Source organism: Lepisosteus oculatus, chromosome 3 (assembly GCF_040954835.1).
Source record: "Lepisosteus oculatus isolate fLepOcu1 chromosome 3, fLepOcu1.hap2, whole genome shotgun sequence".
NCBI classification, from domain to species: domain Eukaryota; kingdom Metazoa; phylum Chordata; class Actinopteri; order Semionotiformes; family Lepisosteidae; genus Lepisosteus; species Lepisosteus oculatus.
The window spans coordinates 18,020,626-18,046,441 of NC_090698.1; the positions used below are offsets into that span (position 1 = coordinate 18,020,626).

The 25,816-nt window shown below is 36.4% G+C and overlaps 2 protein-coding genes and 1 long non-coding RNA gene across 3 annotated transcripts; all 3 read left to right on the forward strand.

The window, feature by feature from the left end:
- The first annotated feature begins 1,281 nt into the window (after nt 1–1,281).
- Nucleotides 1,282–5,885, forward strand: LOC107076518 (uncharacterized). Its single transcript, XM_069187691.1, has 4 exons — nt 1,282–1,410; nt 3,368–3,430; nt 3,746–5,320; nt 5,726–5,885. The coding sequence occupies exons 2-3, from the start codon at nt 3,377–3,379 to the stop codon at nt 5,288–5,290; spliced, it is 1,599 nt and encodes a 532-aa protein (XP_069043792.1). The 5' UTR covers nt 1,282–1,410; nt 3,368–3,376; the 3' UTR covers nt 5,291–5,320; nt 5,726–5,885.
- A 7,328-nt stretch (nt 5,886–13,213) lies between these two features.
- On the forward strand, nt 13,214–17,336 carry LOC107076520 (uncharacterized). Its single transcript, XR_001477736.2, has 4 exons — nt 13,214–13,229; nt 13,605–13,689; nt 15,502–15,570; nt 16,201–17,336. It is a non-coding gene; the product is annotated as an uncharacterized lncRNA (long non-coding RNA).
- A 4,902-nt stretch (nt 17,337–22,238) lies between these two features.
- On the forward strand, nt 22,239–25,691 carry LOC107076519 (uncharacterized). Its single transcript, XM_015340231.2, has 2 exons — nt 22,239–22,373; nt 23,223–25,691. Exons 1-2 carry the CDS (start codon nt 22,266–22,268, stop codon nt 24,834–24,836), a joined length of 1,722 nt encoding a protein of 573 aa, XP_015195717.2. The 5' UTR covers nt 22,239–22,265; the 3' UTR covers nt 24,837–25,691.
- Nucleotides 25,692–25,816: the final 125 nt, after the last annotated feature.

Genomic DNA, 25,816 nt, shown 5'->3' on the forward strand with positions numbered 1-25,816 from the left:
TTTTAATACATTTTCATAAGATAAATTAAAGGGAATGTGTATCTTGTAAGGTAAGTGCTAGACATTTAAAGTATTTCGTAATTGTATTTCTGAAAAGACAAGTTGCTTGTTTTATATCACCTTTCTCTGCTTGTCTTTTGTCCTAATTTAATTTTATAATGCTTTATAAATAATTGGTGCTTAGGAAAAGGTAGTCAACAAAATAATACATAATGGCTGACTGAAAAAAGTATTATAGTATTTTTGATTATAATAGAAAATGTTATCATGTGAGCAGTAATTAAAAAAACCAGATTACAAGAAACCTGCAGGTGAAAAGAGAATTACTGACTTGTCTTTATTGAACAGCTTTTAATAGTTCACACTACATTCATTTTTAACAGTCTTATAATACACAGCATACCTTATTCCTATCATTCTTGGATCAATGACCAGCTTGTCTCACAGTAGAACACAAAATAACTGAATCTCCCAAGACTAAATGGTCTTTTTGGACACTTTGTTTCAGGTCGCATTTGGGGTAAAATATTTAATTTTCCTTTAATCCACAACTCTATAATTCAGGACCTTATAACTGACTTTGCGTAATTTGACTCCTAAGGAAAATCTTAAAATAGATACCCCCTACAAATCTGTCTTAATTTCTTACTTAATTTATACCTGAAAATACATACACAAATAAATGCTCCGTAATACCTTTAAAGATTTCTGCATGCCTAGAGTAAAAAAACTATAATAGAGTCATGTACTGTACATGGTCTATAGGACTCTTTCAGGAATGCATCTTGCTTGTTAAAAAGTATTCTCCATCATTATACACTGTGATGTTCTGCAGAAAATTCAATCTATCCATAAAGATTCAAGCTCAGGATCTGAGAAATTCTGTTTGGAATTTCAAGGAATCCAACTTATATCTCTGCTATCTTGTTAATTTTGTACTTATTCTTGTGTGTGTGAGACAGTAACAGAACTCTCTCTGTTAATCCTCAAAAATAAGGATATTGTACACTGATGTGGCTTCCTTAAACGTTATCACATACAGTAGAGTCATTTGCCTTAATTAGTCTATTGACAAGTATTTATCTATACCTCAGAAACTGAAGCCACGCATTCAACAATTTACACAGATACTACCTGAAAAAAAGAAAAAAACAACAAAATGTGTTCAATAGATCATAAACATGGACAGCTGTGTGACATAATTGTGATGGAATCTGCTTTAATGTTGAAAACCCACTACATGATAAATGCTATGTGTAAAAGTACACCTACTTTTATGTCTTTGCATTCATTGGATATCTCAGCCATAAGCCAATCTTTAAATGGCAGAGATGAAATTGCAATTATGCTACTGAAAGGTGAAATAAAATATCGTAAATAGCATTCCAACTTCAGCATCTGTTGGATAAGGTAAGGCTGTCTTTCTTACATTATATATAAATCAAAATATTCCTTTAAATGGCACGCATAGTTTCGATTATGCTGTGAACAATTTACAAAGTATAGCATTTGTTTTTTGAAAAAGGATAAATTGTGCTTATAAAAACAAATGAATAAAACCATGAGGAAAAACCAACTCAGACAAACCCTCCGTGCTGCAACATTCTAAGTTTAAACCTTGTTTATATTTGAATGTATCTCTTAAATCTATTGTTGGATCATAAAACCGATGTACCACTAGTCCACCAAACCACAGATATTTAACGCTAAGGAAGTAATCCCCATTCTCGTCTGAACACGAGGATCATGAAGAGATCCTATAATCATGTGTATAAACTGTAGAAATCCCTCCTTGCATCTTTCACTGTTTTGCAAGACATGTTTTAAGTTTTGAAGTGAACGTACTGTTCCAGTATGTGATGAGAGCTAGCCCCATTCCTGTATAAAGAAACCGCGAGGTGTTGCAAAATCCGTAAACTCCTTGTTTAATTATATTTGCCTTACCTGCCACTTTAGTGCCAGTACTGCAAGTGTTGTCTATAAATATAAACAAACTTTTCTCTTTTACAATTCAGCGTTAATTGGGAAGAAAATGTATTTTATGACACATACATTGTAAGAAAATCTGAATGTACAGTAAATTGGTATAAATTCGTTAGAACACAATAGTCATTTAGGCGAGCTGAATTCCTAACAAATACAAACACCTACCTAAAGGTGGAGCTGTCTAATGGTGAAATACAGTATACTGTACCTCGCATTTGTAATCCAGTTAGAGGTAAATAGGCCCTGTAGCTACCTGTAATGCTTTTAGTAGCTCCCCATACATGTTGTATATGACGCAAACTATGTAAGATCTGGCTAATTTAAACTATGGGTTAATTCTATAGCTCCTATATAGGCCATATAGGCTAGTTCTGTAATTGTAATTTTATGCGTGCATCATTACGGGCTATCGGATTTCCACTAATTATGCAGATTATTCTAAAAAAATGTAAGACAAATTAGAAACAAAGGGGTTATTATCACCTAAAGAGACCCAATTGTAAATTTAGGCTTGTTTTATGATTTGAAACCGAAGGAATAGAAGACATACTCGTATATATCATCATGGCACACAATTGTAATGCACACCCAGATAAAAATACAAATATTCTAGAGTTTGTTGGTGAACTTAAATCATATATTGCAAAAATGTGCAACATAAGAATTAAAGCGGACAGATGCAGAATAAGGGGCAATGGGACTGGCAGTCTCTCGACTTTACACACCAGAGGGCACTGTAACAGCTAAATATCACCATACAGCATCGTCTGCTCTGTTCAACACTGATGATGTTAGCGCCCTCTGGTGTCTAAGGTTACTGTCCATGTGAATGTGTCCTCCATGATCTTATTCAAACACTATCAACAGTAGGATGCTGCACGACAGTCGGTTAACAGGTTAACGATTGGGTCGATCGATTAGGACTATTTCATTAGGCCGATGAACGTGCTGTATATGTGATAGTGGATGGGACTTAATAAGCATTGATCAAGCCAAGATTTTTTTTAATTGGCTTGGGTTTCAAGATAATAACATGCTAATAATATTTTTTCTGTTTTCTTCAATTTATTTAAATTAAAACAATTTCACACTGCCAATATGATAACAAAAGTCATCTGGCAGATACTCTTTCTGCATAGTTGTATTACATGAGTAGGTAGTAAAACAACTTTGCAACTCTTTTCATTTGGAAGTTCTTAATATCTAAATTGCTATTTAAATGTTTTATTGAGATAGGGTCATAATACATTAATAAATTCAGAGTATTAATTTTACTATTAATCAATTTCCTAAGAAAAGTTGTGTATTCTACAGTGTCTGAATTAAAAAAAAATAGTATATGTTTTTCTATTTATGTCTTAATTATGCATTGCTTTGACAGGATTTCAAAATGAAGTATTTTCTTCTGTTATGCTGGGCATTGGGGACATGCCTGTGTTCACCAGTGAGTAGATGTTTCTTGAAGCTTGTTTCTTATAAAACTAAGGGGAAAAAAATGAAATCTATTCTAAACAATAATTATGGAGGTCCAAAATGTGCTACACTCAATAATCTGTGTTTAAAGGCTACATGTTACTTGTAAGCATATGGACCTACAATATATACTTACTGTAGATTATACAGTATATGTACTGGTATAGAAACAATACTTCAAATACTCCACCACAACAATATACATTTTCAGCAAGGATGTTATTTCTTAATTTGAGTGCCAATTACTGTGTACTGTATTTATGTCTTTATGTTTTTTTCTTCACAGGTTGGTCGCACATGGCTACCACAATCCATGACTAAGAGGTGGCCTCCTAAGAACCCTCAGCCCTCTAATATGTCTTCTCCCCAAGTCCTTGTTCTACCAGGTGGTCAAGCACAATCTGGAGGCCCAAATATCTTTGTGATACGCCCACCTGCCCCGGCAGCGACAGGAAGAGGAGGGGGAGCACCAGCCACTCCAGCACCAGCTCCTGCAGCCTCTGCTTCCTCACAAGCTGGTGGGGGTTCCTCTCAGCCATTTATATATGTGATCAATCCTTGTCCCCCTGCTGGTGCAGGAGGTGAATCTGCAGGAGGCGGTGGGGTTGTTGTACTGGGTGGTGGAGGTGAGGGAACAGGAGGATTCGGAGCAGCAGGTGCAGGTAGTGGGGGAGGAAGAGCAGGTTTTGGGGGAGGTGGTGGCCTTGCTCCTATTTTTAATGGGTTTGGAGGAGTAGGAACAGAAAGTGGAGGATATGGAGGAACAGGGGCAGCAGGTGGAGGATATGGAGAAACAGGGGCAGCAGGTGGAGGATATGGGACAGCTGGTGCAGGATATGGAGGATCAGGAGCAGCTGGTGAAGGATATGGAGGGACAGGGGCAGCAGGTGGAGGATATGGAGGAACAGGGGCAGCACATGGAGGATATGGAGGAACAGGGGCAGCAGGTGGAGGATATGGAGGAACAGGGGCAGCACATGGAGGATATGGAGGAACAGGGGCAGCAGGTGGAGGATATGGAGGGACAGGGGCAGCAGGTGGAGAATATGGAAGAACAGGGGCAACAGATGGAGGATATGGAGGGACAGGGGCAGCAGGTGGAGGATATGGAGGAACAGGGGCAGCAGGTGGAGGATATGGATGGACAGAGGCAGCAGGTGGAGGAAATGGAGGGACAGAGGCAGTAGGTGGAGGATATGGAGGGACAGAGGCAACAGATGGAGGAAATGGAGGGACAGGGGCAGCTGGTGGAGATGGGGCAGTTGGAGCAAACGGAGGACAAGGGGGAGGGACAGCTACTCTAGGAATCCCAGGAGCCCCAATAGTAATATATCCACCAGGACCCTCCGGTACAAACATGCCCATCGTTCAGTCAGCTGGCCCTGGGATGCCGATTTTTGTCTTTCCCCCATCAGGAGGAGGGACAGCTGGAGCATTTAGTGGTGGCACTGGGGGAGGAGAAGGGTTTTCAATAGGGTCTCCTGGATTTGCAATAACAGCAGGCGGTGGGGCAGGCGGAGGGAAAACGGGGGCAGGTAGTCCACAGATTTTTGTAATTCCTCTTGATGGGTCTCCACCTGGCATGTCATTCCAGGGAGGCTTGCTCTCAGCTGGAGGTAGCATTGGTGGTAAATCCTCCAGCAGCCCTGCCAGCCCACCCATAGTCATATATCCCCCCCTCTCTCAAACTGTGGAGGAGGACCAGATAGAAAAGAAGCACCGGTCCTTCAGAGCTCCAGGTCTGAGATTTGCTTCAAAGCCAAGACCTTTGAGTGTCCCCAAAGTAATGCTGGCATCGTCAGCACTGAAAATAGTGAAGAGCCCTTCCTGAAGAGAACAAAGGTGTAAGAAAACAGAAAAGGTAACTACATGTTCATGGGCTTAGGAAGAACTAACCTCAAATAATGAGTTTTTATGTTTTTGAAACTTGCAAACTGTAAACAGAAAGACCACATTTTAAGATGTCTTAATCAAGAATCACTAAATAACATTTGAGGTCCGAATGTTCATTTACAGATTCCTTTGTTGAGTTTGGATTTTTCTGTACACATAGGACTGCATAATATATGTTGCCAGTATAAAACATGCACAAACCATACAAACCATTAACCAAAAAAGAAGGAGGAATATGTTTTCAAAACAATTCACATGCCAATGCAGTATATACAAAATTTAATGGTGTTCATTCAGATAGGTCTACTCTCAATTATAGAACAAATATATTAACTTTAAAAAGAAGAATTATATAAAAATATTTTTCTTTCAGATTGCAGTGGATGGCACTGATGTCTGATGTACAACTCTTTATGATCTACGTATGTCACAACCACAATTTGATTCTGTTTCAAGTTTCTGGTACATATACTGTATGTGTGTCTGAAGACTGTGAAAAGAAAATATTTTAAAAAAATAAACAAATCTAAATGCCTGTGTACAGTTTCAGTTTTATTAAGTAATACATTTCTTTTTTATAGCCATTTAACCTTATTACATTACATTCTATTACAGAAACATGATAAAGATTTGAATGTGTCTTTCATCAGTAATATGCTTACCTGGCTCAACTGAAACATGAAACCAATAAATCCCACAGATATTTGACAGTCCTGTTTGTTTCTCAGAAGGTTCCTTGGGTACTTGTTATACTAAAAATATAATTTCATAAATTTCGAATATTTCACATCACACAGTGTCCCAACAGACACATTCATACTGGTAAGTGAATACAAGTGACTTGCTTACTTTTAAGTGAGTACATAATCATTTTTTAAAAGAAAGTAATGAACAAACATTTTTTATACAGAAATATACAGAAATACTGGCATCATAATACACATTTTGTAAAGAATCATGGTAAGATGCAGCATGTTTTATTATTGAAATGCACTACATTTGGCATGGGACCAGTGTCTTACCTCTGTTGCAACCTGTGTAATCTGGTGACCCTTTCTTGAGTCTTAAAACTCTTAAGTCTTAAGCCTTAAGAACACTGGGATGTGGGTTTTGGGAAGAGGAACTGTATGTGATACTGGGAGATGCCTCCCAAAAGAAAACATAAAAGTGTGTTTTGCATCTACAAGTGATGCTAAGAAAACAAATATTCAATACTGGTTTCCTCCTCAACCATTCTTGAACAATCCTGAAAGCAGCTCTTCTGACATATCATCTTTCTGGATTTGTCATCAGCCCAAATCAGTGGATCCAACACCTGCCCAGTTAATCTATACTTGCAGAATAACCATCTATTTCACCCAATCCATAAACTGCAGGAACAACCCCTTTTCCCTCTTTTCCGGCCATGCTTGGTATTATTCTGAAGAGGGAGACAGGTGGATTGGAGAGCAGAGAGGGTGGTATGGTGGGAGTGGATGGAGGCAGATACAGTATGTTATCACAGCCATAATCACACAGTGAAAACAGCATCTGAATTGTCACATAAACACACAAATTATGGCTGATCTTGACCACATTTTCATTCTCTTCTGTATTGTATATCAGGCCTAAAAAAGCAGTAAGAGATACAAAAGTGCTTAGAAATTCTAGATTTTCTGGCCCTCATAAACACATGTGCTGATTCCACTGGGCATAAATCTTTGCTGCTTCACACAAAAAGGACTGCCAGTTAAAGAATATCATTTTACTCGATTAAGTTAAAAAATGTATTTTATGAAAATAAATCCTACGGTAAGTATTGAGGGAAACCAGGGCAATTGCCATTTCTTAAGCACTTTGATATTTGATTTGCAACATAGTTTGTGAACTTAAGTATAATACAATCTTATTACAGTTCATCAATTCAATGTATTTTATCTTGGAGTGATTCATTATCAATTGAGCTGAGAAACTTCCAAGGTGTGGTTTATGTGCAGTTTTATTAAATATGAGTTACAACATAAAGGGTTTATTAGTTTCAGGTGAGAAAATGTTGCACCATGTATTTTAGTGTGCGTCACTGTTGCAAAACAACTACATTTCCACCCATCCAAGAAAGATATAAATCACGATAACCTGAAACTTCACTTATTAGCCATTGTCAAGAGACAAAAAGGTAAGATATTGCATCAGTGTACTGTATGTCTATGTTTTTAGCATAAGTTTACTAGAGTGTATTTGTTGTGATAGATTGAGCAGTTCTGGTTTGTATTAATTGATATCACACAGCTTTAAATGTAATATGTAGCATACAATTTAATGGCTGTCTTTTTTAAGTCTGGTTTGCTTTCAAGGATGGATTGTTAAATAAAATATCTGTGGGAATAATACTGTACATAACAAGCAAGGAAGGCTTATAAATCTCTGTTGTGATTTGACATAAGAATGTAGAAGATGGTGGAGGCAAAGGAAATAAAACCTGTGTACAATAAAACAGTTTCTGAATAAAATAAACATCTTATCCAGTTTGAATTCCTTTGAGATGCCACAGTCAAATATATAATATTATCATAACATCTACTAGGCAGAGGGGATGTAAAGTAGTAAAGTAATGTAAAGTATAAAAATAGGCATAATTGCTATTGTTTTGTCCAAGGGTGAAACTCTTTGTACTGAGCATATGCAATTAATCCACTCACAAATGTCTGATACTTTAGGCAAAAAGACCTAAATTAAGTTCTGAATAATATTTCAAGATTTGAATGACTCACACCATAGATGTTTGTATTTACAGTAAATGTACATCAAAACTAATGCTGACTATTTATTTTCAGGTACTTTTGTCCAACATGAAACACTTTGTTCTTGTGGTTTTGTTTTTGGTTGCAGTCTCCAATATTTCTGTAAGTACTCTGTCTGCTCTTCCTGCCATTCTGAGTGTAACCATACACATATATTTGTATTTACTGTTGACCATAAATGAGATATATTCCATTATCTGTGTTGTTATTCTTTTGATAATATTAAATTAGTTTTCGTAGCAAAACATTTAAAGTATTCAAAGCTGAATACATTTTTATCTCCCCCTTTCTCTTCCATCTCTCTTCTTAAGAAGTCTAAAATTGCATTTTCTTCTAAACAATTTGACTGGTGTGCTATACTGTATGAGAATTAAAATGGTTGTTATTTCAATAGGCATTCCCAAGATGGTTACCTCTGCCGGGTTCAGGGAGACATGATGATAGGATGCCTCATCACCATGGAGAGCACCCTAAGTTCCCAGGAAGAGACCCACACTGCAAGGGAAAGACAACAGCTGCACCACCTTCAACCACTACTGTCACTACTAGAACAATCCCTGTTAAAACAAGTACGACTGTACAATCTACAACCTCCAGCACAACTGTGTCGTCTGCGTCTACTACTGTGTCCAGCACTGCTGGGACGACTGCACCTAACAGAGGGGATATTATGATAGTCTGACCTAACATAGAAAAATAAAGCTGTCTCTGCCCTTTCCTTTATGGAAGTTAATCCATTTGTTTTACTGCAATGTTCTACAGTACAATTCTATGCAGAATAATTAAAACAACAAATACAAACGTTTTGAAAAACATTCAATATTTTAGGTAAGATCAGATCAAAAGAGCTTTTTAGTCCCTGCATCTTCAAAATAATTGTAAATTTTAAAATTACTGTTTGCAAAAAGAAAAATTGTTGGAGACTTCTGTCTCTTTTATGTCTTTTGTTTTATTAACACATCTGAAAAATCTCAACAGCTAACTGCAAAACAAAGAACAATATCCTTCATTTATCTATTATACCCTAGATGCCAGCTATCTTAATTTGTAAGGCATCACATCATATTAGAAAAAAAATAATGATTTTATATTTTATATTCCTTTCACTTTTTCTGAAAGGTATGGGGATTCAGCATTGTTAACTATGCATTGTTAACATTGTTAAGTACCTATGTTTTCCTCTTCTGGTGTTTTAAGTTGTTACAAAACTAAATTAGGTTAGTAGGTTAAAGTTATTAGTTTGTAAGTACGTAGTCTTTCAGCCTCAATGGATTTTTAGCCAGCTGTTTGTGTCTTTCACACAATTCTTATAAATCTATGCTATGCTATAAATCTTAAATAAAATCTGTTCTGTCAGCAGCAATGAGTTTGGTTCTTATCTACTATATTGATTGGAATACGATTTAATAAATTAAGTATAGGTGGTTCCAAATGTGCTTGCATCCATCCATTCATTGTCATTATTCCTATTTCACATAAAATAAAATAAAATAAATGTACTCTGAGATGTTAAACAATCTGACAGCTCCTCATGCTCCCTATCATTGCAAAATCAATTTTATTTATTGGCTGTTAGAAGCTTGTCCACATTGTTTGTTTAACGTTCTCTTTCCACATTCATTATCTTGTGCCATTTTGTTGAACAGAAATTGTGACAGAGTTAAAAGCCCTAATTATGATGTCTGAATAGCAGTATTTGTTCATCTCTATGTGTAACTTCATTATTGAGCAATTTTGATGTGGGAGTTATTGAACATTACTTTACCCAATACCCTGTAAAATTTACTTTTGGTGTATATGTTTGTTAAAAAGTGCAAAGGTTTCTCTGAATAAAATCAAGCTGGCAGCTTATGCAAACCCTATACAGTAGCAGCAATAACACTTTTGTTTTATCATACTAGAAGCAAGAGGGGTGTTCTTTGATATTCAACATCACACAAATAGGAAATATAGAATTGTTATTCTAAAATTAATATTTAGCTATTCTATTGTGCCGATGCGTTTATTCTTTCAGCGCTAGCATAGAGCATCCAGCAATAATATGTCTGATATGCTCCTCTTGTTGGTGACACAGCCTGCATTTGCCATCCACATCTTGAGGTTATTCCTCTGATGATAGTGAGTGTTCAGTGCCTGATGTTCAACTGCCGTGATAAGACTCTCTGTCTGTCCTTTTAGTCCAGAGCTTTGTAGCCATCCAATTATTATTATTATTATTATTATTATTATTATTATTATTATTATAGTCCTCAAAGACAAGTCCAGACAAGATGTAATGAAGGTATGACTTAAATTGCAAAATTGAGAAAACCTTTTATTATTGAACATAAATTGTGACAGAGTTAAAAGCCCTAATTATGATGTCTGAATATTGTGAGCAGTATTTGTTCATCTCTATGTGTAACTTCATTATTGAGTAATTTTGATGTGGGAGTTTTTTAACATTACATTACCCAATACCCTGTAACATTTACTTTCGGTGTACTGTATATGTTTGTTAAAAAGTGAAAAGGTTTCTCTGACACCCTGAAATAAAATCAAGCTGGCAGCTTATGCAAACCCTATACAGTAGCAGCAATAACACTTTTGTTTTATCATACTAGAAGCAAGAGGGGTGTTCTTTGATATTCAACATCACACAAATAGAACATATAGAATTTTTATTCTAAAGTTCTTCCAGGATGGAGGAATCATACTATCAACAAAGATCAGACTATCTTGATGTAGAACATTATTCAGGTTTTAATGTGTAATGTTTTAATGTTTTAGTGAGACTGTGCGTAGTGAGACAAATAAATGTACAAATATTTAGAATCTTATTTGGCTGAGGCATAAATGAAAAACATCTTACATTTGTACTTGCCTAAGCACATGGGTAATTTACTGAAGTCAGCTTAACAATAACCGAGAAGGAAAACAATTGTCAATAAAACAGTTTATGGTACAGAAAGTTGATAAGGTAGAAAAGGATTTTATGTTTTTTTCTAACAGTCAAAAGTTGAAGCTGTTTGTTTGAGATGATTAGAAGGTTATCAAACAAGGGGCATAGGTGGAGAAGGCATGGTCATTCATGCATTAGTTTGGTTCTGGGGATTCAATTTTCAAATTAAATTTTCAAGATTTTAACAACCGGGGTGAAATTTGAAATAGTAGAAGGTCCGTGAGGTAGGCAGGACCATTACAATACTTTAAAATCCTCTCTCTGGTGGGTGGGAAGCTAATGGAGCTTTGCTAGAATAAGGATGATATGGCCTGACTGCCTTGCTCTAGTGAGTACCCTGACAGTGCTGTTCTCAAGCAGTTTAATTAATCTAATTGTCAGCAGCCATTTCAGGCTGCAGCTCACCACTGGCATCCCACTGAAGCTAAGTAAGTGTGATCCTGGTTAGAACCTTGATGGGAGACCTCCTGGAACAATTTGAAGGTTGCTGTTGGAAGTGGTGCCTTTGTGTTCCACATGCGTGATATCTCAATCTCAAGGTCATTGTATTAGCTTAAATTTTCAACCTCCTTAAGACAGACATTGGCGTCATCTGGAACATCTAATTCGATGAGAAAACATTGCTTCTTGCTCTGATCATGGAGGATGATGTCCGATCGGTTTGCTCCAATGGTAAGATCGGTGTTAACAGCCATGTCATGCATGATGGTGATGTTCTCCGTCTCCACAGTTTTTTCAGGCTGGTGATCGTCCCAGTGATCAGGCACTGGTAGGCCAAGCTCCTGAAGCTTGATGAAGCTAATGAAGGTATGACTTAAATTGCAAAATTGAGAAAACCTTAGCCAGGAGGTATTTTCCAAATGCAATTATGAGAACTTACAGATGTTTTACATATGATCCAAAAAAATGAGGAAGCATCAAATTTTTGACCATTGAGGACATGGAGATAACATTTTGATGATGACTGCAGTTACTAGTTTTGGCGAAATTAGCATGGATTATGTTCTGGTGCTATTAAGTATGAGAAAACTGTGGCTCATCCGTATCCTGATAATTTTCCAATGCAGTGGACACATCAGGTTTGGTGTTAATATACAGCTGTGTGTCATCTGCATATATGTGAAAGTTAATGCCCCAATGTTGCATAATCTTTCCCAGAGGGAGCAAATACAGTAAATAAGAAACAATATGGGTTCCAGAACTGAACCTTGTGGAACACCACAAGTCACTGGTAACAACTCTGATCTTGTTCATCCAGTAGAAAAGATAGGAGAAAAACCAGCTCAGAGATGTGCCTTGTAGTCTGTAGTCCAACATTGCTCTCTGCAGAAGAATATTTTCATCCACAGTGTTGAAGGCTGCTGAGAGACAAAGTCAGACAAGACATTCGTAGATTGTTGGAAGCTTTCACAAGGACGGTCCCTGTGCTGTTAAAGGGTTGGAAACCTGACTGGAATTCTTGAAAGAGTTGGAGAGAACTCATGTGAAACTGTAGCTGAGTATCTACTGCCTTCTAGAGAACCATTGAGATGAAGTGGAGGTCAGAGATAGGCCTGTAACTGGAGAGTAGGTTGGGGTCAAGCTTAGATTTCTTCAAGAGGGGTCAACAGCATCTGTTTTGAACAGGAATGGCACTTCTCCAGTCTCAAGGGGTTAATTAATCAGGTCTGTGGTAAACTGAATCAGAACAGAAGCAGGCTTTAAACACAGGCATAGGAATAGGATCCAAGGAACATGTAGTTGTTTTAATTTTAAGAATAATGTCCGACACTCCAATAGAAAAGACCCTGTTTAAGCTTTCAAAGGGTGGGGTAACTGAAGGTGGGACTGAAAGAGCAGCTGTGCAGATTGCACTAGTTGAGGAATTGTGCTTGGTTACTAACCTACCAACCAAATTAATGAGAAAACTGGGCCAAATAGTCTCCTTTTGTTTGTGTATGTTCTTATAATTCCTACATTGTTTGTGCAATATTATAACTAAGCCATTTCAACATGAAGGGATAATTATTCCTATTATGCTCAAGATTTTTCTCCAATTAAAGCTTTCCATTACAAATCCCTGTGGCCCACACAAGTAGATTTACACGCACATGGGTAACTATATAAAGAGCAATACATTTGAACTTCACTAATCTGCTCTCTCAACAAACCAACAGGTAAAACATTTATTACAATTGACAGGTATAAAAATGTATTAACTTTAACATCTGTTTTTAACATCAGAAAAAAACAGAAAGTCTGTTTTTTCTGCTATGGTGTGCTTGGCTGAATTGCATGCATGATTATTTTCATACTGTTTTAGGTAAAATATCTACTTATAACACCAGAGCTAAAAGCCTTTGTTTCTCATTTTTTCAATTTACTGCATTTCTAATAGCAGATTTTATTCTTTATGATATATAGTAACAGTAGATGGAATGGTATTATTCTATTAATTTTGTTTTATCATCATAAATCAGAGAGGTTACCATGATTAAAATGTCTGAGTGAAAATATTAAGAGGCTGTGGTGCTCCTTTTTTTGTTCTACAGACCTTCATTACATTGTAAGACTTTGCGACAGAAAGAATTGGAAATCCACTCATAACCAAACCGAGGGTTACAGTCAAAGCTACAGGTAAGAGCGATGTTTAAAATATTTTCAAAGTATCCGTTCACAGCTTTTTACCTCTTTATACTGTTAATATTAATATTAATATCTCTGCACGGAATATCTTCAAAATACCTGCTCAGTTGTATTGTAATGCTGCAAATAGGTTACTTGTGAAGTCTTACTATTTCATTTACCTTTAAGCTCAGCTTGAACATTATAGATAATTAAAATGAACAAATGTTTTTACTGATTAGCTGTGAAAGAGAATAGTAGACAGTTCCAGCCCTGTCTGTAAAATGTACAGTAACTCAAAGAACAGTCAGACCAGTGACAGTCTGTCCTAAGACTCCAACAGCACAACCACATATTAGTTTGCCAAACTTATAGATCAAATTTATTATTAAATTCATAATTTTTAATTAAACAGTTAATACTATGAGTATGTATTTTTAATAATTTACACAGTATATTATATGTGCATATTTCTAATATATAATTTACATATAATTTGTAATAATTTCCAGTATACATATACATAATACTGTCATCGTTTAGCATGTTGCACACAATAGATTTCCATTAACACTGTACTGTGTTTCTGTGTTGCCTCGAGGTGACAGAGCTGCAATGAACAAGATGAGCAACACCCATTGCAATCCCAAAAAACAAGCTTGTAAAACCAAAACATAATTTAAATGACACATCTCAGAACAGTGAAATTCCATTCAAAGCAACATAAGATTATCTACTGTAAATATGTAATTTGAGTAGCACATTATGGAAGGAGGCACAGTGGCTGTAGATTTACTTGTGGTGCTTTTGCTGCTCTTTCTTGAGCAGAAGACAATAAGCTAAACTGTAGTCCTTCTTAAATGACACTGCTCCTTTATACTCTGCCATTTTCTCCATAGCAGATTCATGCACAATATGACAAAGGCACAAACAGACAGGGTGAAAAAAGCCTTCCTGCACCCCAGAACAGCCTTAGTCATTTGGTGTTCAGTCACTCAGGTGTAAACAAACTGACCTTTCCTCAGAAATCTGTGAGCCCACACATAAGATAAGATCACTTTATTAGCCATATATAATTTCTTGCATTAGGAATTTGTCCCTTAGCATACCTCAGCTTGCTCTCCATGAGATACAGACACACAGACAGAGAGAGAAGCTTGGAGTCAGAGCGCAGGGTCAACCATTGCACAGCACCCCTGGAGCAGTTGGGGTTAAGGGCCTTGCTCAGGGGCCCAACAGAGTAGGATTTTTCTGCCAGCTGCTGGATTTGAACCAGTAACCTTCCAGCCACAGGCATAGATCCTTAGCCACAGTGCCACTGCTCTGCCCCAAGATGGCATATGTATAGTATTCTGCTTTTTCAGGCATAATTATAGTCTCTTTCCACCCTGACAGTAGAATAAAATTAACCTTGGTGCAAAGAAACTAAAGAAGGTGCATGCTTACTCTCAGCACTTTGCTGGGGTGTGGTGATTGTTCATGGGCACTGCAGAATCCGGTCATAGAATTACTGTACACTAGCTTCTTTGGCACAGCTCTCCAAGCCAAAATCCCTGATGAACCTAATAGAATACACTTCTGGAAATTTCTAAATGCTTGTCCCATGGTTCCTAAAGCCCTAATTTAAATTTATTTGATTAATGAGCTAGTGGGCTAAGTGGTATCCTTTTGTTTGTAACCAATAACTTCACATTAGCTTAAGGATGTCTTTTCAACATGTGTAAAATGTGACAAAAATGTACAGATTAAAACCCACACAAGGATACACATTCTTATGTAAGTGCTAACAAATATAATGTATTAATAAAGTCGCCTATTTTTCAGGTGATTGCATCAACCATGAAGTTTTTTGTGCTTACTTTATTCTGCATGGTTGCATCTGTCAGCGTTTCTGTAAGTATCTTTTAAATAAATAAGTTTGCTCAGTTCAGTATAACACAGCAATGTTTAAATTAGAAAAGGTAATATAAATCATCACATTTTAATTATCCTTTTTATCTATGTTTTTTTCCTGCTGCTGTTCTTTATTCCTAAATCATTAAAGTTTACTCTTTTTATATTTTACAAGTCATGTTTTTATGTATTGCTGTTTATGTATTGCAGCATATTATCATATTGCTGTTTGTTACAATATTTCTTAAATGCTGTATATTAAACTTTTGTATACAGAAAGAAAATGAGCTTATAGTGTAAAAAATTAATCACTTGTAAGAACTTTATCTAACATAACCAAAATGATTCTTCTCTTGCTTTGGTGTGATCTGTATTGCTGTAAATCACTGGAATTTGGGGATATTTGAGTTATACAGTTTCTACATTATATTCTGTATCTAGAAATGATTATTATATAATTATAATCATAATTGAAATACATAGTAAGATCCCTGCAGAAATATATATTTTAACACTCAAACATCCCCTTTTTTAAATTAGGAATAATGAAGCATAGTAGATTTTCTGCAGCTTTTGATACACCTTGGCTGTTGTGCTACATGAGAATTAAAAGGGCTTTTACATCAACAGGCATTCCCAAGAGGGCCACCTCCGCCGGGACCAGGGAGACATGGTGATAGGAGGCCTCCCCCCCCCCATGGGGAGCACCCTAAATTCCCCGGAAGAGACCCACACTGCAAGGGAAAAACTACAACTGCGCCAACTTCAACCACCACCGTCACTACTAGAACAACCCCTGTTACAACAAGTACTACTGTACAGTCTACAACCACCCTCACTAGTACTACCGCTACAACATTACCTTCTACTGCCACTACACTTAAGTGATTACTAGAGCTAGTAGAATGGTCAACACTTCCCTGTGCTGAGGAATAACACTGTCTCATACCTGCTAAACTTTGTAGATTTAAACCTCTAGTTCATTAGTTCAACCACAATTCCACACTTCACTATGTGCGAAGCAAGATGTGCAGCATGATGTTTTAGGAATTTCCTTTTCTTAACTCCAGGCTTTTTCACAGAAATTAATATTTTACCTTTACTAATAGAAAATAAAATAACATTAATTTATATCTACTGTAATCCTTCTGCAGATAATCATCTAGACTTTACTTTTGCATATACTGTATATTCTATATGTCAATTTACGTTTTGTTGAACACCACTCAAAACTACCACAATATGATGTTTACTGTTTTGCGTTGTACAAAATATAATTGGAAGGAAACTCAGAGATTACTGAAAGAAGTCTCAGCATTGTCAATTATGGTTTTTATCAATTTTAGTCTTTCCTTAATTAGAAGACTTATAATTGTTCTTAAATCTGATAGTAGTATGATAGTGGCTGTATTAGTAATAGTCTGACTCCTGTATATTGTTTGATATCAAATCTGTAATTTAGTTTAATAGCATAGTGAGCAAAATAGTGAAAATGATTAAATATATACAGTAAACAGTAAATCTTGCATATGTACAGTATACAAGCTTTTCTTGGTGTCCAACAGCAAACAATGCAAGATCACAGGGAACAGTGGTTATTATTTAGTTTTGCTTGAAAAATAATTTTATTTCTTTTAAATGGTAATGCTATCTCCAGTTTTAGTCTTTGCCTTGTTAAATTGAAAGCTTTGTTTTGTCATCTTGTCAGTGCTATGTTTTACAGTAAACAGTCTACTCTCTGTACTGTGTGCATTAAAGGTCTTTCAGCATCAGCAAAGGCTTGGTTGGTTTATTTACTTTAAACATCTTGGAATGATAATTCAGAATTTTATTAATGAAGCCCAAGCAATTGAAATGTTTGCCTAATCAAGCTAAATCTTAAAAGAAGATTAACTGTCGATAAAGCTCTCCAAAGCTTTCTCACACTGAAGACGTCTGCTTGACATCTTCATTTAAGCTACAAACATTTTCATTTTAATCACATTTACTGTACAGTATATTGTGGTGATTAGCACTGACCAAAAGCAAAAGAGTGCAATTTTAAGAGTGTAAAATGAGTGTTTAGATATCTTTGCAGGCCTTACCTTTATATATACATAGTATATACAGCATATATACTGTATGTCAATTAGTAGAATTTCTCAACTCATTAAACTGTATGTATTGAATTATACTGTTATGGAAGCCAGTACTGACACCCGTGATGTGCGTTATTAAAGACCCTATGCAGACAGGATAATCCTGAAGTAGGTGGAAAAGGACAATGTGGAGGACACAAGGATCAGGGCAGGTTGAAAACAGGGTGTGTGGCCATGGCAGACAATTCCAGAGTCCAAGGGAAAGTCCAGGATGAAGTCCAATTGTCCAGAACCAGGTGATCCATCCAAGACAAGTCAAAGTTAAAAACCGGAATGAGATCCGGTGCAGGGAGAGGGAATAAAAATGGGATGATGGGGCCAGGCGCTCTGAGCCCCGGACTCAGCTGGGTCAGGATGCCAATAGGAGGCTTATGCCCTCAAGCCGCGGATGTAGGGCAACTTGATGGTAGGCGGGTCTCCGGGCTTCCATCTTCCAATGCAGAGCCAGGAGTAGCGAGAGCGCCTAACTTAAATAAGGAGGGGCAGGATTGGAAACAGGTGCACATGATCAACTGAAATGTGAAAGAGCCAGAGCGCCCTTAAGAGGAGGGATTACAATCGTGTCGTATACACAGTCTTAGTCATGGACATTTCACATTTCTAATTTTTTTTATTAGAGCTGAGTTGTTGTTTGTTATTCGGTAAAGTTGATCAAGCCAGTCATTTAATTTAGGATATCATAATAACATCATACTTCATACATCATAAGACAAAGACACTGTTTACCATATGCCTCTTTAACCACTTTAGATTTCAGTTTTCTCCTCTTAACAGGGAGTCTCATGCAAAGATGTCAGTTCAGTAGGTGACACTAGAGAGCTAGCAGTGCATAGCAGTGCATACAAAACTTGAGAATTAAATAGCAATCAGAAAGTGCAATAGTGCCGTTAATGCATAATTCTGTTAATGCATAGTGCCGTTAATGCATAAAGTCACACTTTTGTGGTAGTAATGTTCCAGGGAAAGGTCATTAAAGCATGTATACAATATATCTATGCTGGATTTGATTTTCTTAAATTGGTATCCATTGAATTTGTATTTAAAAAACTTCTGTGAGAAATAATAGAATTATAGAATAATTCTCTGGAATTTTCCAAAAATAACATTCAGGATATACTTTCCATAGTATCCTACAGTAGCACTGTTATCAAATAACCATTCCTAATTAAGGCAGAAATGAGTTCTATAATATAGAAAGTTCTTCGGAAGCAAGATAATTCCATTTTACAGATGTCACTACTTCGGCATTCTGAATTTAATCATCTGTTTTTAATTCTATATGGTACTGAAATGCACAAGAAGCGTGGAAAAATAGATTTACTATGGATTACACATTTTTAGTCATTCTAACTTTAAATTATATACAATGTAGGGTACTATTTTTTACGTTTTAAACAGTGTTATTTTTGAATATTTAAATTAAAATATTTTAAATGCAGTACTTAGCCATTTACAAATCCCACAAATTCTTATCAGAACAATTTAAGAAAAAATTGACAGGCTGTGAGTACATAACCAAACCAGTAGCCAGTGGGGAAAATTGTGTTTGCCTTGAAGTGTGAAACAGGTTCAGTCTTGTCAGCATAAAATAGTGTGGTCTGCAAATCCTGGATCTTTGCATTGTGCAAATGTTCCCTTTCAGATATAAATGTTGGAAGATTATATTGTCTTTAAAATAAACTAAAAATATACAGATTGATATCATTGTTTTAAGCAAATGAAATCAAATACTAAGAAAACAAACATTACATACAAAATCCATGTTAATATCAGAAACTTTCTATTTACTTTGTGCTTCTTTAAATTGTAGAAAAAGCATACATTTAGCTGAAATAATCTGAAAAGGGACGGACCTTCATAAAGTCAACATCAAGAGAAAGTCAACATAAATGCACTTGTTAGTCATTTTTATTTTTACTTTCACTACTGCTCTTCCAATTTGCTGCTTTATGTAGATTCTTTTTCACTTTTTATGTCACTTAAAGACAATGGTGTTCCCATTCAAAAATGAATTAACTGTAGTTTCTAAGGCCATATGATAGATTAGTATTTAAACTGTTAAGAAAAATCAAACAAACAGGGAGGGCTCTCTCAATAACATTGCAGCTGGTGCAGCTGGTGAAAAGACAATAACCTGATATTAAGGACTGAAATTAAAGTGAATGCATTGGGGTTTGTGCAAGATCTTCTCTCTCCTGGTTTCTACAGTAATCTCAGACCACAGGACTCTGAAGAGGTGTATACTGTAGGACAGTTACTTACAATAGAGAACACAGTGCACATTCCTATTATAACCCCCCATTTAGTGCATTAAATGAAAACATATAGAATAAGAACATATGGTAAATGCTCAAATGATTTAATTTTTATAAAAATGTTAGCAGACAGAAAAAAATAAAAAGCTAGGTTTTAGATAAACCTTTTTTCTCTAATAATGGGTGGTATACCATATTCTTTTACAAAATGTACATGCATTAAATGTTTGCATGCAAAGATATAATATAAGGAAAAACATAAAACAAAAGGTACTGCAAACTAGATATGGCACTATAAGTCTTGTCTTTGTATCCCTGAGGAATGTTTTTTTTTCTTATCTTCACATACTGCCTTTACCTGCTGTGGTCAATATAATCACATACTGTACCATACCTGGTGGTTTCACATTGCACAACAACATGACCACATAGGGCCACATAGAACAGAAGGAAAAATAAAGCTAGTGAACTATAATGGTTCTTTCATTTCAACATAGAGATAATGATCTTGGAGAAGAAGCAGTTATGTTCTCTGTTTATGTTTAGCTTGCTGCTTTAAGTAGCACTTCCACAACATTTACAAGGAGACCAATTCTGAACAGTCAAATCCTCTAAGTTGAAGCCTTCTGATATGAGCAAGTAATTATCTCCCTGTTTGTTTTGATGCTTCAAACAAAGATGTTAATTTGTTAATTGGTGCTTTTCCTCCTTTTGAGCAGTTATGGCTGTTGTCAGCCCTCTGCAATCTGTTTTTTGTCTTTATTGTCCAGCTGCTGGCTCAGTAACAGTATTCTATCTCTGTTCTTTTGGTCTGCTACTCTCTTATGTCCTCCTGTTTAACACTTTAACACTCTTTATGCTGTTGTAACTTCATATTGATCCTGAAATCCTGCTTCACTCTTGACTGACCTCTTTGGCAGAGTAATATGACCTCTTCTCAGTTTTAAATACACTCTATATACAGTAGTTATCACATGCAGTTTTTGGTTTGTTTCACTGTTTCACCTTGTGGAAACAGCCTTAGAAGAGATCCAAATAAGAGATCAAATGAGACATATTTACAACAAATTCCATAAAAGTGCCTTTAACATTCTGTTCTTGAAATGTATAAAAGTAGTGTTTGGAGATTTATGTTTTTTTATATTAACATACCTGATGGGTAAGACACTGGTTTTGAAATTCAACACCACAGACTTCTTTATGGCTCCAATTAAATTTACACCTTGGGACTATTGGTAAGTGAAGTATGTTGGCTTTGTCATCTTTACAAACATTTGTAACATCACACATGTGAGCAATTTCTGTAAATAGTTGCTGGATCACACTAATTGCCTGCAGCATTAACAAGTAGCCACTGGAACACATGGTTTCTGTTGATTAGGTGTAGAATGTCAGAACTGCTTTTATTATTAAATTTAATGTTGAGTTAAAGGCAGACCAGAAGATGGATGAGAACTCATTAGAGCCTCAGTATTAAATTAATAACACACACAAATTATTCATACCTTTATTTTTTGATCGTTACAAGAAGTAGAGAGGATTTCAGAAAAATATATTTCAATTAGAAAGTCTTGAGACACCAAATAATTTTGCTACAGTGTACTAGAAAGTCAGGAAATGTACTGTATATTTTCTTGGTGCCAAAAATTTAACCCAGAGCTTTGTGAGTACTTATTGTTATTGATATTACAAATAAGAGGAGGCTTGCATAACCAAAATATAATACAAATATTTTTATAATAACTTTAAGAAATTTCACAATACAACCTGTATAAATACTTTTTATAATGTATTATTATGTATAATACCCTAAATATAACTTACATTTATTTCCACAGATGTTGGTATTTTACTATCATACAATTGACACATTTTATTATTTTATTTCAATAGCAGTAATTCAAGTGTCTCTCTGGGTCATTTGCCACTAAGGCATGCATAATAACTGATTAGTTAAATATCTAATCTAACCATTATTCAATTATTGGGCAGGCTGAACTTTGCAAAATAGCACAAGTGATTTCTATATGTACTTAAGCAGACTAGCAATACATACTGTAATAATGAAAGAATGCATGATTCAAGTCCATTGGAATCCTTTATTTTATGATCTATACTTAACATACATTCATTTATTCATGATATAATGGGGTTTAAAACAATCTTAGTTGGCTGCAGGCAGATGAAGATGTTTTGAAGTGTGTGTGGGGGGGTAAAGGTGTTTTAGTGATTTAAGGCAAGCACACATCAAGAAACTGAACTGGTGCACTGAAAACTCACAGTTGCACGAACACTGCTCAACATGTTTTTGTTATATTTATTAGAACTATTGATTTTCTATCAGTCACCGAAGAAGATGAAAGTCTACATTTGTTTTCTGATTGTTTTAGACAGCAAAGCCTTTGTTGTAGTAAGTATTATTATTACTATTATTATTCAAATATATTTTTAGCTTTTGATATGGTAACATTGGTAGGTTTAATTATATTTCAAATGTCATTAAACCACGATTTATACAAAACTTTAAATATGGATAACATATACCATTGTACCTAAATGTTCTTAAATTTGTCTTATACAGTAGTTATGTTATTGCTTTGGAGCCAATTGGAGATTTGATCATCTAATGCCTGTGTTTCTTTCTTCAGTAATAATGAAAAATATGAACATTCTTTGGTTTTTGAAATGTATTAGGAGGCACCATATCAAGCTGAGTTTTCCACTAGTTTGAAACATCCTAAACAACAAACTTTTGAGAAGGGTCAATCATACTTCTACTCTCTCATTCATTAAAGGGACAGAGCTATGTAAGTTTTATTTAGCATGAAACCATACCTAACATATCACTTTTTTACTGTACATGAATAGAAATGTACTATAGGCTTATAAAAGATTTGCTATGTGAAAAACTCTGTGTACTTACATGAGCACAACACTGTCTTATACGTTTTATGAGGTGTTAATGAATCATGTGAGCTAGTAAACATAGAAACCAGCTGTGTGTTTATGGAGTGCATTTATACAGTACACTTATTTATAATTGTTGATAATCTGACAGTTCTGAGTTGATAAGGACTAATGAGTTCAAAAGGATCATACTTAGGGCTAATTTGTTAATTTAAGCTGTTATCTTTCAGAATAAATTCATACTCACAACCTATGTTTGAGAACTAAAGTGAAGCAAAGTCCTCTGCTGTTGGTAAATTTCATTTTGGTTTTCCTTTATAATTAACATTTTTTCTTTGTCCCTTCAACACAGCCCACAGAAAAAAGGATGCCACTCTCCTCTAAACTGCACATGTCTCCTGGAGGTTTCTTCAACGCGTCCTCATTGAACGAGCCTCAGTCCCAAAAAGAAACAATACTCTTCCCACTCCAAAGAACAATACCTGTGGTACCCAGATTTTCAGGCACATACCGGAGACACTCTACAGTGTTTGTCATGGGACCTCAAATGAGCAAGAATTCACCTGTTTCTATTCCTCTACGAGGTCCATCTCTGGCTCTGCCGCCAGCAGGCCCTGCACATCTTTACAGACCACAAGTTTATGTATTCCGACCACCTGCACCCGCACCCTTACCACCTGTTGAGAACAGAGGTTCTCAGCTGGATGCCCGTTCTACCGCGCCAGACCCGGCACAACCGTGTAGCACTCGAGTCGCTGTGAGATCGCCTCCATTGGCGCCTCAGGCCCAAAGGCCAGTGTCTCCGCTCTTCGTTTTCCTGCGCCGCACTGTTCCCGCTGTGGCGCCTCCTCCGGTGTCGCGTTCAGGTCCACGCTTTGTGTTTGCAACAGGCCGCGCAGCCTTTCCTGGTGTATTGTTTGTGCCTGGTCAGAAGACCCTGTCAGCACACGTAACATCTCCAAGACTTCCGCCAGGCCCACAGCCCAGTCTTACAATACGTCAGCCCCAGCCACCATCTCCACCTCTTCCCCCTGCAATAATTCCAACCTCAATGCCCAGGATCCCATCCCTCCCAAGCATTGTAAATCTGCAAGGTCGAATTATTGTCATACCATATGTCTTTGCTCCTCATAATCGTTTACACAAGCAAAAGCTTATGGCTCACCCTAGCCTCACAACGGGTTCCCCAACTACAAGCTCTGCTGTATCCACTGTTGGTAAAACAAGCGCTCTTGCCACAACTGTAGCTACCACCACCAAAGGATACACGACTACAGTCGACACAACAACAGGTAGTACAACTATAACAACTGTATCTGTTGATAAAACAACTTTAGCTGAAACCACTATATCTGAAAAAAACATATCTGGCACCACTTTAGCTGCCACTACAACAGCAACTACAGCTGAAACAACAGTAGCTGAGACAACTGTGGCCGAAATGACAGTAGCAGAGACAACTGTGGCCGAGATGACAGTAGCTGAAACAGCGGCAGCAGATGTAACACTTATTACTGCTGCTATTCTAGATGACACAACTACAGCTGAAACAACAGTAGCTGAGACGACTGTCGCCGAGATGACAGTACCAGAGACGACTGTGGCCGAGATGACAGTAGCTGGAACAGCTGCGGCAGATATAACACTTATTACTGCTGCTATTTTAGACGACACAACTACAGCTGAAACAACAGTAGCTGAGACGACTGTGGCCGAGACAACTACAGCTGAAACAACAATAGCAGAGACGACTGTGGCCGAGACAACAATAGCCGAGACTACGGTGGCCGAGACAACTGCAGCAGAGACAACAGTAGCTGAGACGACAGTGGCTGAGACAACTACAGCCAAGACAACGGTGGCCGAGACAACTACAGCTGAGACAACAGTAGCTGAGACGACGGTGGCCGAGACAACTACAGCTGAGACTGTGGCTGAGACCACTACGGCTAAAAAAACAGTATAATATGTTAGATAGTATTTCCCTCTTCTGGAAATAAGTGACAATACAAAGAATTGCAATTTATTCATGGTTAAGGTAAAAATATGTGGTGCCATTCTAAAAGGCGATTCTTTTAAAATATCCTGTTGTTTGTCATTTATTCACTAATTGTGCTTTTAACAACTCTTGTCGAGACTTTTGGACTTAAAAAGTTATCTCACTGATCCCTCTTGTGACCAATCTTGGTAATGTACACAAATTGAGCTGGAGAAACTTTATTCTAAACTAGGTTAATTTAGGGTCTGCTAGAATGCCATATTTTCATTGCAATCTTTTTGTTAAAAGGATACATACAGTACTCAATATAAATAAAACCGACCCACAAATCTACTGTATTTCTGTTTAAAAAATAAAGCCATGACTAGAGGAAAACTAGTCACTGCCAAAATTGCTGCATATTAATAACTTAGCCATATGTGACATGAGAAAACGATGAGTTTTGAAACAACTAAATACAAAAGGCAGAATGTTGTTGTTTAGATGTAGAATAGTATGTTTTACGATGAAAAGGTTTTATCTGTCACGTGTATAAGCAATGGCACTTTTCTGTTTTGTTTTACCTTGTAAAGAAGCATATAAAGATTCTCTTAATCCCAATGTAACACGGTCAGTCATTGTTAGCAAATGTTTTACCAGGCTAAAGAATAATTCAACACTGAGCATATACGTTTACAGTCTTAAAAATGTACTATTATAAGTGCTACCTGAGTTTGTCTTCCAGAAATCCAACTACATTTACTGTAGTTGACATCTTTATCTTGTATTTTATATTAACTTCCTGTCATCAATGTTTTACAAACCATGTGCTCTGGCAATTTTCCCTCCAATTTTGTTTTATACATTTAATCATTAAAAGTTTAATAGTAATTAATTTAACAGAAGTTCTTGCTGTTTTGGGATACTAGGCCATAAACATCACCACATGCCTCACCAGTAACACATGG

What these genes read in the sequence shown, in the direction of transcription:
- LOC107076518 (XM_069187691.1), top strand. Translation starts at nt 3,377, where the DNA reads ATGAAGTATTTTCTTCTGTTATGCTGGGCATTGGGGACATGCCTGTGT. An exon ending in GGACATGCCTGTGTTCACCA is followed by an intron (nt 3,431 to 3,745) that starts GTGAGTAGATGT and finishes TTTTCTTCACAG; the next exon opens with GTTGGTCGCACATGGCTACC.
- LOC107076519 (XM_015340231.2), top strand. Translation starts at nt 22,266, where the DNA reads ATGTTTTTGTTATATTTATTAGAACTATTGATTTTCTATCAGTCACCG. An exon ending in ACAGCAAAGCCTTTGTTGTA is followed by an intron (nt 22,374 to 23,222) that starts GTAAGTATTATT and finishes CCTTCAACACAG; the next exon opens with CCCACAGAAAAAAGGATGCC.